At 42.1% G+C, this 14,725-nt stretch overlaps 1 protein-coding gene across 1 annotated transcript in view; it reads left to right on the top strand.

Moving 5' to 3' along the window:
- The window catches only part of DHTKD1 (dehydrogenase E1 and transketolase domain containing 1), a 42,884-nt gene extending 30,236 nt beyond the window's left edge, over positions 1-12,648 (top strand). The window contains exons 12-17 of the mRNA XM_030568629.1: positions 1,883-1,989; positions 4,109-4,273; positions 5,130-5,212; positions 6,317-6,486; positions 7,427-7,512; positions 9,556-12,648. Of these exons, the coding sequence (XP_030424489.1) occupies positions 1,883-1,989; positions 4,109-4,273; positions 5,130-5,212; positions 6,317-6,486; positions 7,427-7,512; positions 9,556-9,657 (713 nt within the window). The 3' untranslated portion in view covers positions 9,658-12,648. The remainder of the gene's footprint in view (positions 1-1,882; positions 1,990-4,108; positions 4,274-5,129; positions 5,213-6,316; positions 6,487-7,426; positions 7,513-9,555) is intronic.
- The last annotated feature ends 2,077 nt before the right edge of the window (positions 12,649-14,725 follow it).

The raw sequence follows: 14,725 nt of genomic DNA, 5'->3' as shown, positions 1-14,725 counted from the left end.
TGAAAAGCACAAGAACTAAAGGTCTATGGGGAAAACCACCAACTCCTGAACACAATCCTCCTTAGTCTGATTTTTTTTTTTTTTTTTGTCTCCTGTTGTGAGTCTCTGGGTCAGATACAAGCCCTTAGGGGAGGCAAAGTCCATCCTGCCTCCACTCCTTCCGGGTCTTTTTTTTCTTGTGAGGGAAGGGCTTTGTTGGCTTAGAAAGCAAGCTGCCTTTTTAACAGTCCCTGCCACCTCTGGGTCAGGTGGTCAAGCAGAGAAACTGCAATTCCCTCAGCTGTGTGCTTGGGGGAAGGGTATCCATCCCACCCTCCCTTCTCTGATCTGACAGGTTTCTGTGAAGAAAGAGCCCATTCAAGGTTAAAGGCTCTGCTGGCAGAAACCCCATTGTTGAAGTAGGGGAGAGATCTTCATTGTTGATGGCCTGTGAATGCTCTGGCACAGCTTTCCAAACCTAAACCCTCCACTGTGTGTCAAATTTCTGCTACAAAATGGCTGCACAATGTCTGCTACCATTACAAATGGAATTTACAACCAGGCACAGGTATATAGATAAATAGTTTGTGGTGTGTGTACTATTAATAAATATATAATGTAAAATCTGTGCCCAGTTTATATCTATCACAGACTTCAGTTTCTGTTTGAAAGAAGGAATTGTCTGAGTTGTAAATTTTTTTCAGCACACTAGACTTAATCTGAGATGGCACTTTATTAACATAGTTCCCAGGAAACTGGCAAACTAAGAATAGGAATCAAGAGTGGTAGTCGTGTGTGTCTATATCAGCAAAAAGAACAAGGCTTACTTGTGCCACCTGAGACTAACAAATTTAGGCATAAGCTTTCATGGGCTAAAACCCGCTTCATTGGATGCATGCAGTGGAAAATACGGTAGGAAGATAGATATATATAGATAGATAGATATATACACACAGAGAACATGAAAAAAATGACTGTTGCCATACTATAACGAGACTAATCAATTACAAAATGTTGTTTTCTCCTGCTGATAATAGCCCACCTTAATTGATTAGTCTCATTATAGTTGGTATAGCAACACCCATTTTTTCCTGTTCTATGTGTGTGTATATATATCTTCCTGCTGTATTTTCCACTGCATGTCTCTGAAGTGCGTTTTAGCCCACGAAAGCTTATGCACAAATAAATGTTAGTCTCTTAGGTGCCACAAGTACTTCTCGTTCTTTTTGAGACTAGGAAATGATCCTTAAGCAGGACAGTATTAGCATACACTCTGCTTCGAATGGACACATTTCAACAGTGGCAACTGATTTAAGAAATGACTTAATAGAGGTTAAATAGGTATGAAGTGCTCAGTGCAGGTATTTTGATATAGAAGCCTGTCTCTAAATAAATATTTAAAAACACGGATTGCAGTGAATCACTTTTATTCAGTATGTTTTGTTGAACTTTAAATGTTCCTGGATTTTTTTTAAGATGCTTTTAATTGAACACCTGCCTAATCAGGATGACACTGTCCAATTCAGAGGATTCTACTGTAACTTTTGGTGAAATTTTTAAAACCAAATTTAGGATTTATAATTGAAACAGAGCAATTACCGTCAGTACTACAGATTTAGAATCCTCTTCAGAAGCCAGTGTCTCTGATTTGCACAAAGGCTTCAGTGTCCTCAGAGACTTTCAGATAATCTAAGTTGTACTGTGTCAGAATTTCAGACTGACCATTAAACTCCCACAGGAAGTTGCATAGTTTTGTTAATTAAAGACAATATCTTGCTAGATATTTTGTGTGTAAACCTTTGGGAGAGGATTTGCATAAACTTACCAAGTGACTCTGTATAATGTTGAATTATACTCTGTAACTCTTTTCTCTCCTCCCCCCCCCCGGATCCTGCTTCTTTAGGTGAAGCTAAGTGGCTCCTGCAGAGCGGGATAGTCATTCTTCTTCCCCATGGCTATGATGGTGCAGGCCCTGAACATTCTTCCTGCCGAGTGGAACGTTTCTTACAGGTAGTTGGACACACCTGCCTGTGTCATACCCTCTATCAATGCATGTCAGTATCAGATGCTTCAGGAAGGCTGTTCTATTAAAAGTTGCTACATGCCTATAGCACTTGCCAGTCAAATTAAGCAGTGTAGATTGATTTAAATCAGCAAGCAGGAAGCCTTGGTATAAATCATTGATTTTAATCTTGTTTTGCATTTGCCCTTTTTGTTTTCTAAAGAGTTTGATTCTCATTGATTGGTAACCATTAAAACATGCAACTAAATACAGCCTTTGCACAAAATTTGATCCTTCTTTTTTGATGCACTATAGCTATATGCATTTATTTAACTAATTGTATAGATTAACCTACATTTATTCACATTCTTAATTTTTTACATTTGTATTATATTAGAAAATATTTTATTGTAATAGAAAATGCTTTTCTTATTTATTAGACGATTGTATTTTACTTTTTTGCAATGTTGTTGTAGTTGTTAGTCCTAGTATATTAGAGATGTGTGTGGTAATATCCTTTATTGGACCAGCTTTTGTTGGTGGGGAAAAAAACACATTTTCAGGCTTACACAGAGCTCTTCTTCTAAGCTTGTCTGTCACCAACAGAAATTGATTTGTAAATTGAGGTAAAAGAAATTACCTCTTCCATCTTGTCTCCAATTTTTTACTTGTGGCAAGCTGCATTTCAATGAAAATTGGAATTGAGTTAAATGTATAAAAACAGCATGTAAAATTATTTTTCATTAAAAAAAACTATCCTTATATATCAGTACATTTTATGAAAAATGAGTTTATTGAAACGTTGTGAATTCAGAACACTTTATTGAATTAGGTTTTATTTTTTAAAAGGAATTATTTGTACTGAACTGATTGTTTCTAGTGGTCATGTCCTTCCAGATTTTAGAACTATAGATCTTATCCTCTTGAACTTAGTTTTTATTCCTAAATTGGTAGATGAAAACAAACTTCCCTGTTCTTTTCAACTCCTAATTGATTTTTCAACTTTGGATGGAACTAGTCATTGAATTGAACTGAACTAGTCAAATGAAATAAAGAACACATTATCTTTGCACCAGAAGAAAAGGCTAATGTTGTCAAAAGCTAGTTTAGCATTTCAGGTGCAATAGGCAGAGAATTCCACAAGCTCAGTGGTTTGACTGTCTTTAAAACTTTTTGGCAGTAAACATGCACTGCTTGAATATTTTTTTATTCCATTTTAAATGATTTTAATAAATTATAGTAAGTTTAAGCCTTTAATGTAGGTTATCAGTTCAATTTTAATTTTAAATTGGTTTATTTTTAAAAAGAAATAATGTATTCTTTTTTTAAAGATCATGGATTTTCATCCACCTTGAATTAAAGGCTTGGCGTTTATGTTAGGTCTCTGCAAGATCATATAACCAAGGTGATTGCTATGAAAAAGAAATGGCATGGACTGGGAGAAAGGGTGATCATGTGCTTAAGGTGCAAGTCTGGAGGCTGCAGTTCTATTCTAGGCTCTGAAACAAACTTTTCATGTGTGATCTTAGATGAGCAGTTTAACCAATCAGGAAACTGACCTTCAATGGGAACAATATTTACCTGCCATGTAGATGCATTTTAAGGCTGAATTCACTAATGTTTGCAAAGGGACATTGGGATCCTCTATTGGAAAGTACTTCAGAATTGTATATTATCATTTTGCCATTGTTGCTATCTTAAAAAAAGTTGCATTATAAATATTTTATTTTTAAAGGCTATAACATATCTTTGTGTAACTCCGTAAGTGCTTTACAAACTCACTAGGTGATTGCAGTCTGTGTGGGAGGTCTGGAATCAAATACAGAAGTTGTTTAAGAGCCCGTTTACACTTTTAAAAACAATAGAATCAAGGGTCCTGGTTACACCACAGTTAAAGCTTTTGTAGTTTAGTTGAGATATTAGCAATGTTTTATAAAACAATTAGAGCGACTTCTTCATTTGTTGATCGCCTTTTTCTGTAAATTGAGACCTTCAGCACATATTGGAGTGTATATATGTTCCCTGTACAAACACCAGTGATTGTACCTCAGTCATTTGTGCTGTATCAAGCATGTTAGGTTGACAGCCTACTTCTTGGTGAGGGTTTATTTTGTTCTCCTTGCACAGATGTGTGACAGTGCAGAAGAGGGAGTTGATGGTGACAACGTGAACATGTCAGTTGTGCATCCAACCACCCCAGCACAGTATTTCCATTTGCTTCGTAGGCAGATGATCCGAAACTTCCGGAAACCTTTAATTGTTGCTTCTCCCAAAATGCTACTCAGATTTCCAGTAAGTAGAAACATTCTCTGCTGGGGTTACTTTTAGTTTGATTTTACCCTCTAAGACCTACTCTAAAACACACCATTACACCAGTTTAAACTGATTCAAACTTTCTGCATTGGCCTTTTTAAAATCTATTTAAACATGGCTTATATTGGCTTAGTTTGCACCTGTGAACTTTACCAGTGCAAGCTAAGCGAATATAACAGTTTTACGCTGATATAAGTGTGTCCACACAGGTTTTTATTTTTTTTAACCCTGTTGACACTACAGTGGTTTTCAAAAGGATTTTAGTTAAAATGGTATCTAATTTGACTTTCTCCAGTTATGTTTGCTTTTTCCATTTCACTCATCTTAGATATTGAGACTACGTTGGTGAGTTTCACTTCCCGGTTCTCATGCATTAGCAAAATGTCCTGCTATGTTTTGGCATTCACAGTGTTGGTAAAGAATGTGGGTTTTTGTTTTTTTTTTAATTCTTCCACCCTTTTCCCTTTCAAGAGGGTGAGAGGAAATTCTGGAAATTAAAAAAAAAAAAGGGGGGGGGGAATACTGGATAACTCTTCGTAATAGTTTTAGTAAAATTTTAGTCTAAATATGTGGGCTATTTATTTGACAATGTCTCTTTAATCCCATGGCATCAGCTGTTAATCAGTTTGATTGTAGCCATTGTTAATAATGAATGTTATGCCAAGAAACTCAGAATCCCCATAAACAACTGAAAGACAAACTTTTCCAATCAATAACAAGTAGTACAAGACTTGGGGGAAGGAGGGTCTTCGGGATCATATTTTAATTATTATACAGCACGTTGATTTTTAGATTTGAAAACCACAAGTTAAATATGCTACTTTTTTCCTCTTAGGGGGCAGTGTCAAATTTTCAAGAAATGGCCCCAGGGACAACATTCAAGCCTGTAATTGGTGATTTGTCAGTGGATCCTAACAGGTAACTTGATTCTTGTTTCTAATATTCACAGTTCCAAACATATGTAAGCATAATTGGCTGTAAAACAAGTTTATTGCCTCCCCCCCACCCCTTGAAACTTTAATTTCTGATAATTTTATGAAGAAAAAATAAACAGCATCAGTAGGAGACCTAAAATAGAATTATAGGTCCTTTTATTCTCGTCACCTCTGTAAAACGTACTCCACTGATTACATTAGTTAGCCTGGATTTACACCCCTATAAATGAGGGCCGAATTAGGCCTGAAGGTTTTGCACTGGACATAAAGGAGATTGATCTAATCTTTAGGAAACGTGATCTCTGCATAGTTGGTGGACATATCTTACACCACCAGAAACTTCAGTACAACTGACAGTTGGTAGAAAAGCCCCAGGAATGAAACAGCAGGAGTGGGTAAGATATAATCATTGAGGCCTGAGCTCAGGTCCATTCAGAGAGCTTGAGTTTGGTGGTTTATCTTGCTTCTACCTATAGTGTGCTTGACGTTGACTAGTGCTGCTCATTCGTAAACAAATGAATCCCCCACTCTGCTTCTATTTTTATGACAAAAATAATAGTGTTTTGTTATATTGGTCTTTGAACACTTCACATGCTGAAGTGAGGAGGCTGTAGAGATGAGAACCATGGCTGGAGCAGAGAACTATATTTCAAAAGTATGTTTTGTCTCTTTCTTTCCCTTCCTTAGGTAGGAATATTAAGAGCCCTGTTTTGATAAGCTTCTATCTATAGAGATAGTAGCCAAAGAAATACCATAGAATCTGAATGACTCAAATCTTTAATGTATTTATCCTCAACACCCTATAAGTTAGGCAAGTACTACTATCCATCTCTAACAGATGGGAAACAGAGGCACAGAGAGACTAAGTAACTTGCCCAAGTCTGGGGTGGAGCAGGGAGTTGATCCAAGATTAGGAACTTAATAACTGGACAGTCCTTTCTCTTCTGCCCTCTTTTTCTTTCTTTTGATCTGATAGTCAGCTCTTTGGCCTTGTTCAGATTTTAGGATTTAATGTATAACAAGTGGCTGTGTCGGGTCTCTCTTAAAATGCTGTATTTAAAAACACTTCAATTTTTATGCCTTTTAGCATCAGCCGAGTGGTGCTGTGTTCTGGCAAGCATTACTATGCTTTGGTGAAACAGAGAGAGGCACTAGGAGAGAAGCAGCACAGTACTGCTATCGTCAGACTAGAAGAACTGTGTCCTTTCCCCCTGGAAGCTCTACAGCAAGAAATGAACAAGTACAAAAATGCCAAAGGTCAGGCAGATCTTTATACTTTGCATGTAACCTCTTTTTTAAAGTATTGAAACAAATCCATGGCCATCTAGGAGCTCCACTTGTTGCTGCTCCACATTGTTCTTTCCTTTTAGGATTAAAAGGCCTAGGTTTGGTTTGGTTTTGTTGTCATGTCCCCCTCTCCTCCCCCCCTCCTTCCTCTCCCCCCCTCCCCCGCCCCATAGATACAACTTTAGATCTGCTGCTTCAGAAACACAAGTCCTTATTACTTGCACCATAAGGGAATATACTAGTATGGAACCTATGATGCAAATAAGCAGTTCTGAATCTATCTGGCAGAAGGCTGTGGTAAACGTACATGTTGTTAGTAATACAAATTGAGTTTGTATTACAGTAGAACTTGGGAGCCCAATTGAGTTTGGGTTTCCATTGTGCTAGGCCCTGTACAGACTAAGAGACAGTCCTTGCCCTAAAGAGCTTATTGATACAATGGTTTAATTGTACAATACATGCATTTCAACAAATATTGCAGATCAGTTAATTTGGTGGGGTTTTTTTTTTTCTATTCATCACCTATGTTGGATCCCTTGGCTTTGTGGGAGGGATATCCTTCAAAGCACACGGAAGTGAGGGAGTGTTCTCTGTAGTGCAAGGATTTGGAGGGAGAGGAACAAAAAAAATTGGGAATAACTTGTTCTTAAAATATGAATTTTTATCCTCATTTATTTTCACCCCTAGCGGCAGCATTGTGTGGTTACAAAGTCAGTCCAGTCTAGTAATCCTCAGACTGAAGAGTGGTGCCTTTGCTCTCATAGCAGGACCATTGTAGATGGAATGGGAATATACAGCTAAGAAAACTAGCTTAGAGATTCATTAGTATCTGTTTCTGGTTTCAGGGAGAAGGTCAATTGGTGTATATATGAAATATACAAACAAATGGCTTCTTATCTTTTTCCTACAGATTTTATTTGGAGTCAGGAGGAGCCACAGAACATGGGTCCCTGGGCCTTCGTGTCACCAAGGTTTGAGAAGCAGCTGGCATGTAAGGTAAGATTTACAGTAATCTTTTAAATTGATGTTTAAGTCTTTAGATACTATATATATATTTTTCTACCGGGAATTAGTAGTGATTTAGTTTAATGTTCATAAATGTAAAACCCCTCAAATAAGTGTAATATTCCAACTTACGATTCTAAACATATATAATAGCTTATCTAGTGGTCACAGATAGAATTGGGCCCGTTGTGTGAGGTGCTCTACAAACAGTGAGGAAGCCCTGCCCCAAAGAGGTCATGATATAGACAGACAAGATAAACAGGCCCAAGTAGTAGGGGCATAAGTGTCCATTTTAGGTGTCTAAGTCCAACATTTAGGTACCACTGGCCTTCACAAAACTGCTGCGCAGCTGCCATGTAGACCCCCTAATTTCCACCTCTGCGGCCTCAGAATTTTAGCTGCTGTGCACAGGTGCCTAACTCCTGACATCACCCAGCAGCTCAGTGCCCAAGCCCCAGTGGGATGCACAAATGAGGTGTTCCCCCACCTGTCTTGCCTTCAGGACCTGATTCAATAAAAAGCATGCCTAAACCCATATAGAGTGGTTAGATGAGGTGGTCCCCACCCACCCATAAGGTTGCCAACCCTCCTGGTTTTGCCAGGAGTCTCCCAGAATCAGGCTCTATTTCCAGGAAGCTACTGAAGCCAAACTGAGAGATTTGAGGCAGCTAAAAGTCCAGCGGGACCAGGGATGAAAGTAACTTAAGTACGCAGGGCGGCCGGGGTCCTGAGCAAGAGGGCTGTGGGAGGGTGGGCCCCGGAAGGGGTGGGGATGGGTCCAGATTCCCCCAGCCAGCCCTTCAGCGCTGCCTGGGGTCTGGTGGCAATTTAAAGGGCCCAGGGCTCCCGGCTAGCGCTACCTTGAGGCTCCAGCAGTGATTTAAAGGGCCAGAGCCCCGGACCCTTTAAATTGCTGCTGGGAGCCCTGGGCCCTTTTAAATTGCTGAGCCTGGGGAAGCTGCTCCTTTTGGCCCCTGTCATAAGCAGCCCTGCCAGTACAGTCGGCTGTGAACTGGCTTACTTTTACCTCTGAGCCGGGTTAAGGCAGGCTCCCTGCCTGTCCTGACTCTGTGCCACTCCCGCAATTGGCCAGCATGTCCCTGTGGCCACTGGGATGGGCAGGGGGTCTCTGTGTGCCAACTCCACAGCTCCCTTTGGCCAGCAGCTGTGGGCAATGGGAGATGCAGGGATGGTGCCTACAGGTAGGGACAACATGCGAAGCCCCCTGCTCCCCCCCATGGACTGCAGGGACATGCCAGCCACTTCCAGGAGCAGTGTGGGGCCAGGGCAGGCAGGGAGCCTGCTTTAGCCCCACTGTGCCACTGACTGGGAGCTTCCCAAGGTAAATGCCGCCTGGCTGGAGCCTGCACCCCTCATCCTCCCCCCCCCCCCCCCGCCTCAACCCTGAGCCCTCTCTCACAGCCAAACTCCCACCCAGAGCCTGAGCCCTGCACTCCCTTCTACATCCCCAACCCCTGCCCCAGCCCGGAGCCTGCTCCCCAGTTGCAGGCTCAGCCCAGAGCCCCCTCCCACATTCTGAACCTCGCGGCCCCCCCAGGCCAGAGCCTGCACCCATGCCCTAGCCTGGTGAAAGTGAGTGAGGGTGGGGGAGAGAAAGCGAAGGAAGGAGGGGGTGGAATGAGGGGAGTGGTTAAGATCTGCTGAGGCACTTCTGCTCTCATTCTTGGAAGTGAACTTTTCAGGACCTTATGGGTTCTTCACTGTGAAATCTCCTTTGGATGGACTGTCACATTTTAATAATTTGGTCTTGGGGGCATAGTTTACTCAGACAATCATCCCATTGTTGAGTTAGGGTGAAGCAGATACTTTTTGATTAGTAGAAGGACAGCAATAGCTTCCTGAATCATGTATATGCGGGACTCGAGGATCCAGTGTTTTGTATTTCATTTATTTTGAGGCATTCAAGTGCCATGGTGATAATGGCATAGAATCATATTAGTTAAATGAATAAAATAAATCTTAATCAGACATCAGTCTAAATCACCCCCCCTCCTTCTTGAACTTTAATTGCAGCTCCATCTTGCGAGTAGACCTCCCTTACCAGCCCCAGCAGTGGGCATTGGAACACTACACCAGCAGCAACAGGAAGACCTCCTTGCCAAAACTTTTGTCTAAGGTCTCTCTACTTGGAAACCACTTTCTTATAATATTTGTAAACTCCTTACAAGGAAAACCCCTTGGCCTTTTCATCCTAAAAAGGAAGAACAAATCAGGAACTGTTCTGGAAAGAGCAGACAGTTCTTTAAATGCACGGATGCAACAAAACCCATAATGACCTCAACCTATGTGTATTACGCAGAGGATAATTCTCACTGTCCTTTTTGTATTTTTTTTTATTATTATATAAAAACAACAGATCTGCAGTGAGATGAGTCAGTTAACTGGGAAATCAAATGTTTCATTTATAAAGCATTATCCCACATAGCAGTACAAATCCATAGTTCTTTGATATTATTCATTTGTGGGAAGTTTTCCCTTGACTTTAAATTTAGATTTTTTAAACCTCAGTGGATGTTTAAGAATTGAATAATGCCTTCAACTATGGCATTTCTATAATAATAAAGTGTTTTTCATTGGCCTTTGAGAACCAGGTTTGATGGGTCTCATCCCTTTCTCTCTGAGTGGGCAGAGGTGAGGGAAAATACCACCACACTTGGGTTCCCTGATTGACAATTTCAGCTGAGAATTGAATGAGCCATGGACACAACTATCTTCTCATCCCTGAGCAGTGCCTCTCTGTCAGGGTTAAAGCACAATGGCTGGGTAGTGTATGGGAAAATGACACTGCTGGCTGCCTATGTTGTGTTTATTCTGAGAATAAACACGAGAGCTCTAGCCTCCAGGACTGTGTAACCAGCACCTTTCTTCAACAAAAAATTCACTCACCCATTTTTAAAGAATTAACCATTGCTTTCTGAGATGTGAAATATCAAAATGGCTGTTTACCTTGTTCACTTCTGTTGCTCATATCCCAGCACTCTTGAATATGAAACATCAGACATTTAGTGTATGTATTACTGTAATACAATACTAATTTTTCACCCTATATTTCCATTTCCAAACCCTTTTCTGTGCTGAATTCTATAACTATTGCAATCTGAGATAACACATCTCTAACATGTAGCTGTCTGTTCTTAGTGGATGAGAAATGTTGCTGCAGTCCATTAGTTTAACTCTTGTCTTAGCTTTTGAAAAAGATTTGAATGGCAGAAATACATGCAGTGTAATACAAGTTTGAATTGGATTATTTGATATCTAGCATTTGAAACATTGAATACAGCAGTTCTTTTTTTAATGTAAAGATTAAGTGACCTCCTTTGGCTTTTTTGGCTGGCACTTAGAAAACTGTCACATAAATAATGCAATAGCAGTGTTTTGTTGAGCTCTTCAGTACTGTGACATAAGTTGTGACATTTGCATAAGAAGTTCATTTTAATATTTTTTTCCAGTAGAAATGTTTTTTCAGTAGAAATTCTCTTAAAAGTGAGCTCCTAGGACATGAAGAGAAATCTTCAATCAGCGACATCTTATGTACTAAGTATAAAGTGCACACAAACATAAGAGATGTTGGACCAGATCATAATCCCCAAATCTGTGCATGGATCTCACCCTTTTCATGTGGAGAGTGGGGTGATCCTCCATTGTACACTTGCCACCCAAGCCCTTGGAAGGTGCTCGGTAGGGCTAAGATACACATGGTGGGGAGAGGTTAACAGCTCCAGGCAGGGATGTAGATTTTAAACTTTTTTTTGTTTTCACTGAAACTTTTTTTTTTTCTGTTCAGTGGACTAGATGTTGGAGCCGTTCCACTGGTGGGCACAACATAAATAGTCGCATTGCTTTTTAAAATGCAATTTCATTTATCTTAAATAAGCATCACAAATTAATTTTCAGAACACTCCTGTATGAGGCAGGTTTATTCTTCCATTCCACAGGGGGAGTCTGTAGCAACTCAGAATAGTATGCTGGAGTTTGTGTCCAGACTATACCTTTGTCAACAGTTGCTTAACATGTTCCTTTGGCTGACAGAGTGCAGCAGGAGCTTATGTGACACTTTGTTTTCCTGGGGGTAGTACTTGTGGAACATTGTGTTGCATTTTCCTGAGGTTAATAGCAACACTAGCATTGGCCTTTCTGGTCTTCTTTAGGTATGCTGCATACGGTAGTATTGCAACAGCAGCTCTCAAACTTTTGCTAGTTATAATACAGTCGGTATAAGCAGCCACATCTAGCATTCTTTACATTCTATCTGTTAGGTTCTGGAGAACTTTAGGCATATCTTAATAAATGAGCTCCAAGAAAAAACAGGAAATCATAGCTGGACCAGTGAGTCTCCAGTACTATGTAGTCTGCTGGCATCTACTCATTGTCCACAGCTGGGACTCAATGCAGAGTGTGTACTAACCTACTGCCTTCACTCAACAAAGCCTATTTGAATTGGGGCACTTCAGAGTTCAGCCCTGTGGTATATTACCCATTACTCACCTGCTGTCTTTGCTCTCCTCTATTTAATACTGCATCAGTATAGCACTTGTCGTCCCCCCCTGCCCCCAAAGTGGACTCTACATAATCTCCTTTCTCTACCAAGTTGACAGTGATGTCTTGTCAATGACAAACTTGCAGACAGTTGCATGCATAAAGTCTTAAACCCAGAGCTATGCCTAAGTCCCTACACTTCTTCTTGGGGGAACAGTCTCTGTTTATTGACCATCTCCTACACGTTCCTCCCAGAAATCTAAGTTCTGTCCATTTCAGGGGAATGAAGAGGATATGCTTTTATTTTCAATCCCTGTTTGACTTCATATGGTAGGGGTAGTACTGAAGCTTTAGAGCGGTGATGTAGGTTGATAGTTGTGTTTAAACCTGTGTAGGCATTGTTACATATTAGCACTCTACAACCACATAAAAAGACAACTCTCTCTTCCTTGAAAAGCTCAGTGTTTGACCAAAGGGACTCCAAAATAAGAGGAGAGAATGAAATACAACTTCTTTTTTCCCCTCCCATATTACTTTTCAATTTATATGTATATTTTGTCCTATTGTGCCCATTTGCAGGTGCTGGAATCCTGTCTTTGAATTAAACTTGAGCTCATTTCTTCTTTGTCACATTCTAGCTCTGCTCTAATTATTTATGCTTTTTGTAGTTAAAATGTTTAACCCTTTTCTTCCTTTTTTGCGGTGGCTGAGTTGTGTGGGATTTTCAAGCCCTCCTATACTTGCCCCTGCCCAGGGCTGCTGGAAGGAAGTTTCGTGCCCTTGGCAAAACTTCCACCTTGTACCCCCCCCCGAGCCCTGCAGCAGCTCCCCCCCCCACCCCTGTGGCAGTTCCCTGCACCCCGTGGCAGCTTCCCACTCCCTGGACCGAGGAGCCCTGCGGTACCTCCATTCCCCCAGCTCACCTCTGCTCTGTGTCCTCTCCAAGCACGACTGTGCATTGGAACCTCCGGGCTGCCAGTGGCGGCGCACTGACCCAGGGGACCCACTGGGCTGCCGATGCCACTGGCAGCTCAGACTCCCTCTCCATCCCAGCAGCAGCGGCTGCTCAACTGCTTAAAATTTGGGGGCACTGCTTTTTGGTGCCCCCAAATCTTGGCGCCCTAGGCAACCGCCTAGTCTGCCTAAATGGTTGCAGCAGCCCTGCCCTTGCCACCTACATTAAGTGTAGCTATGGCTGTTAGGAGCTGCTGTCAGAATGACACTGAATGCAATGAAAATTGGAGAAAGGAGTGTTATGTGGCCACAGCAAAACGAGTTTGTAGATCCTGCTATTGTCTAATGGCATGTAGGCTAGGCTTTTTTTTAAAGAAGCCTAGGGTTAGGCTCCTGCATCCTGTTAAAATTCAGTGGAAGTTTGGCACTTTTGCTCTTTTATCCCTTAAAGTAGGAGGAGTAATAGCCGGGTTTGTGTGTCTCGAAACAGGAAATGGGGGGTGGTGGTTTTGTATTATATTTCCTTAATTTTGTAGCAGGAATCTAAACAGCAGGAAGTTGCGGTAGGTCTAGAAAATCCACCAGCCACAGGCTAGTGCTGAAAAATTCTTGGTCCCTGTTGAAAGAAAGGTTTCACAGAACTCCTGTTCTTTGTGTTGAAAGAAAGCAAGTCTGGTGCTTCTTATGCCAGCCAGGTTTGAGGAAGAAAATCCACACTTACAACTAGGTTTCATTATAGCACAGGAAAAACCATCGTCATCTGCACCTTAACTCGAGAACAGGGGCTGGCTCCAGCTAGAGCTATGACCCCTGGCTCGGGTATACCTACATCTCCTGAGGGTATGTCTACATCTACAATTTTGCAGTGCTGGTTGTTACAGCTGTATTCGTACAGCTGTATAGGGCCAGCGCTGCAGAGTGGCCACACTTACAGCAACCAGCGCTGCAAGTGGTGTTAGATGTGGCCACGCTGCAACACTGTTGCACACCGCGGGGCTGGAGACCTGCTTGGAGGGGGGGGTCGGGGAACACCAGAGCACACCGCGGAGAAGGAGACCTGCTTGGAGGGGGGGTCGGGGAACGCCAGAGCACACCACGGGGAAGGAGACCTGCTTGGAGGGCAGTGGAGTTTGCTTAATTGAGAGGCTTCCTCAGGTATGCTGGGATATCTGCTTATTCCACGAAGGTCAACAAAAACGCTGGTGAGTGTCTACACCTGATGACCAGCGCTGGATCACCAGCGCTGGATCCTCTGCACCCAAGGCACGACCGGGTGTATGGCCAGTGCTGCAAACAGGGAGTTGCAGCGGTGGTAATGCCCTGCAGGTGCATACACATCCTAAGTTGCAGCGCTGTAACCCCCTCACCAGCGCTGCAACTGTGTAGTGTAGACAAGGCCTGAGCTAATGCGAATATAAACAGCAGTTTAACTATAGTGGAGGTATGGCTGAGCCGGGCTGCAGAGGTAGCTCCCGCCCTTAGAAGTGTGGGGATGTGTGTGGTTTATATTTCTCCTCCCTCAATAAGAGCGAGTGGGGGGATGGTACCTGAGCAGGGGCATCACCCCCGCCCTAGTGCAGACAGAGCCAGCGGTCTCTACGGTATTTATTCTCACAGCCCCCCGGTGAGGTCCAGGCCCCTCGAGCGCGCCTCTCCGGTGCCCCAGCCTCGCACATCCACCCCAGGGCCAGCCTTCTGCAGGTCTCAGTCAAGACTAAATATCCACGTCTCCCCCGGCCCCCTGACATGGGGG

This window comes from Gopherus evgoodei, chromosome 1 (genome assembly GCF_007399415.2).
Source record: "Gopherus evgoodei ecotype Sinaloan lineage chromosome 1, rGopEvg1_v1.p, whole genome shotgun sequence".
Classification (NCBI taxonomy): Eukaryota; Metazoa; Chordata; order Testudines; family Testudinidae; genus Gopherus; species Gopherus evgoodei.
Note: the sequence above shows the minus strand (reverse complement) of the source record. Positions and strands in the feature narration are given on the sequence as shown.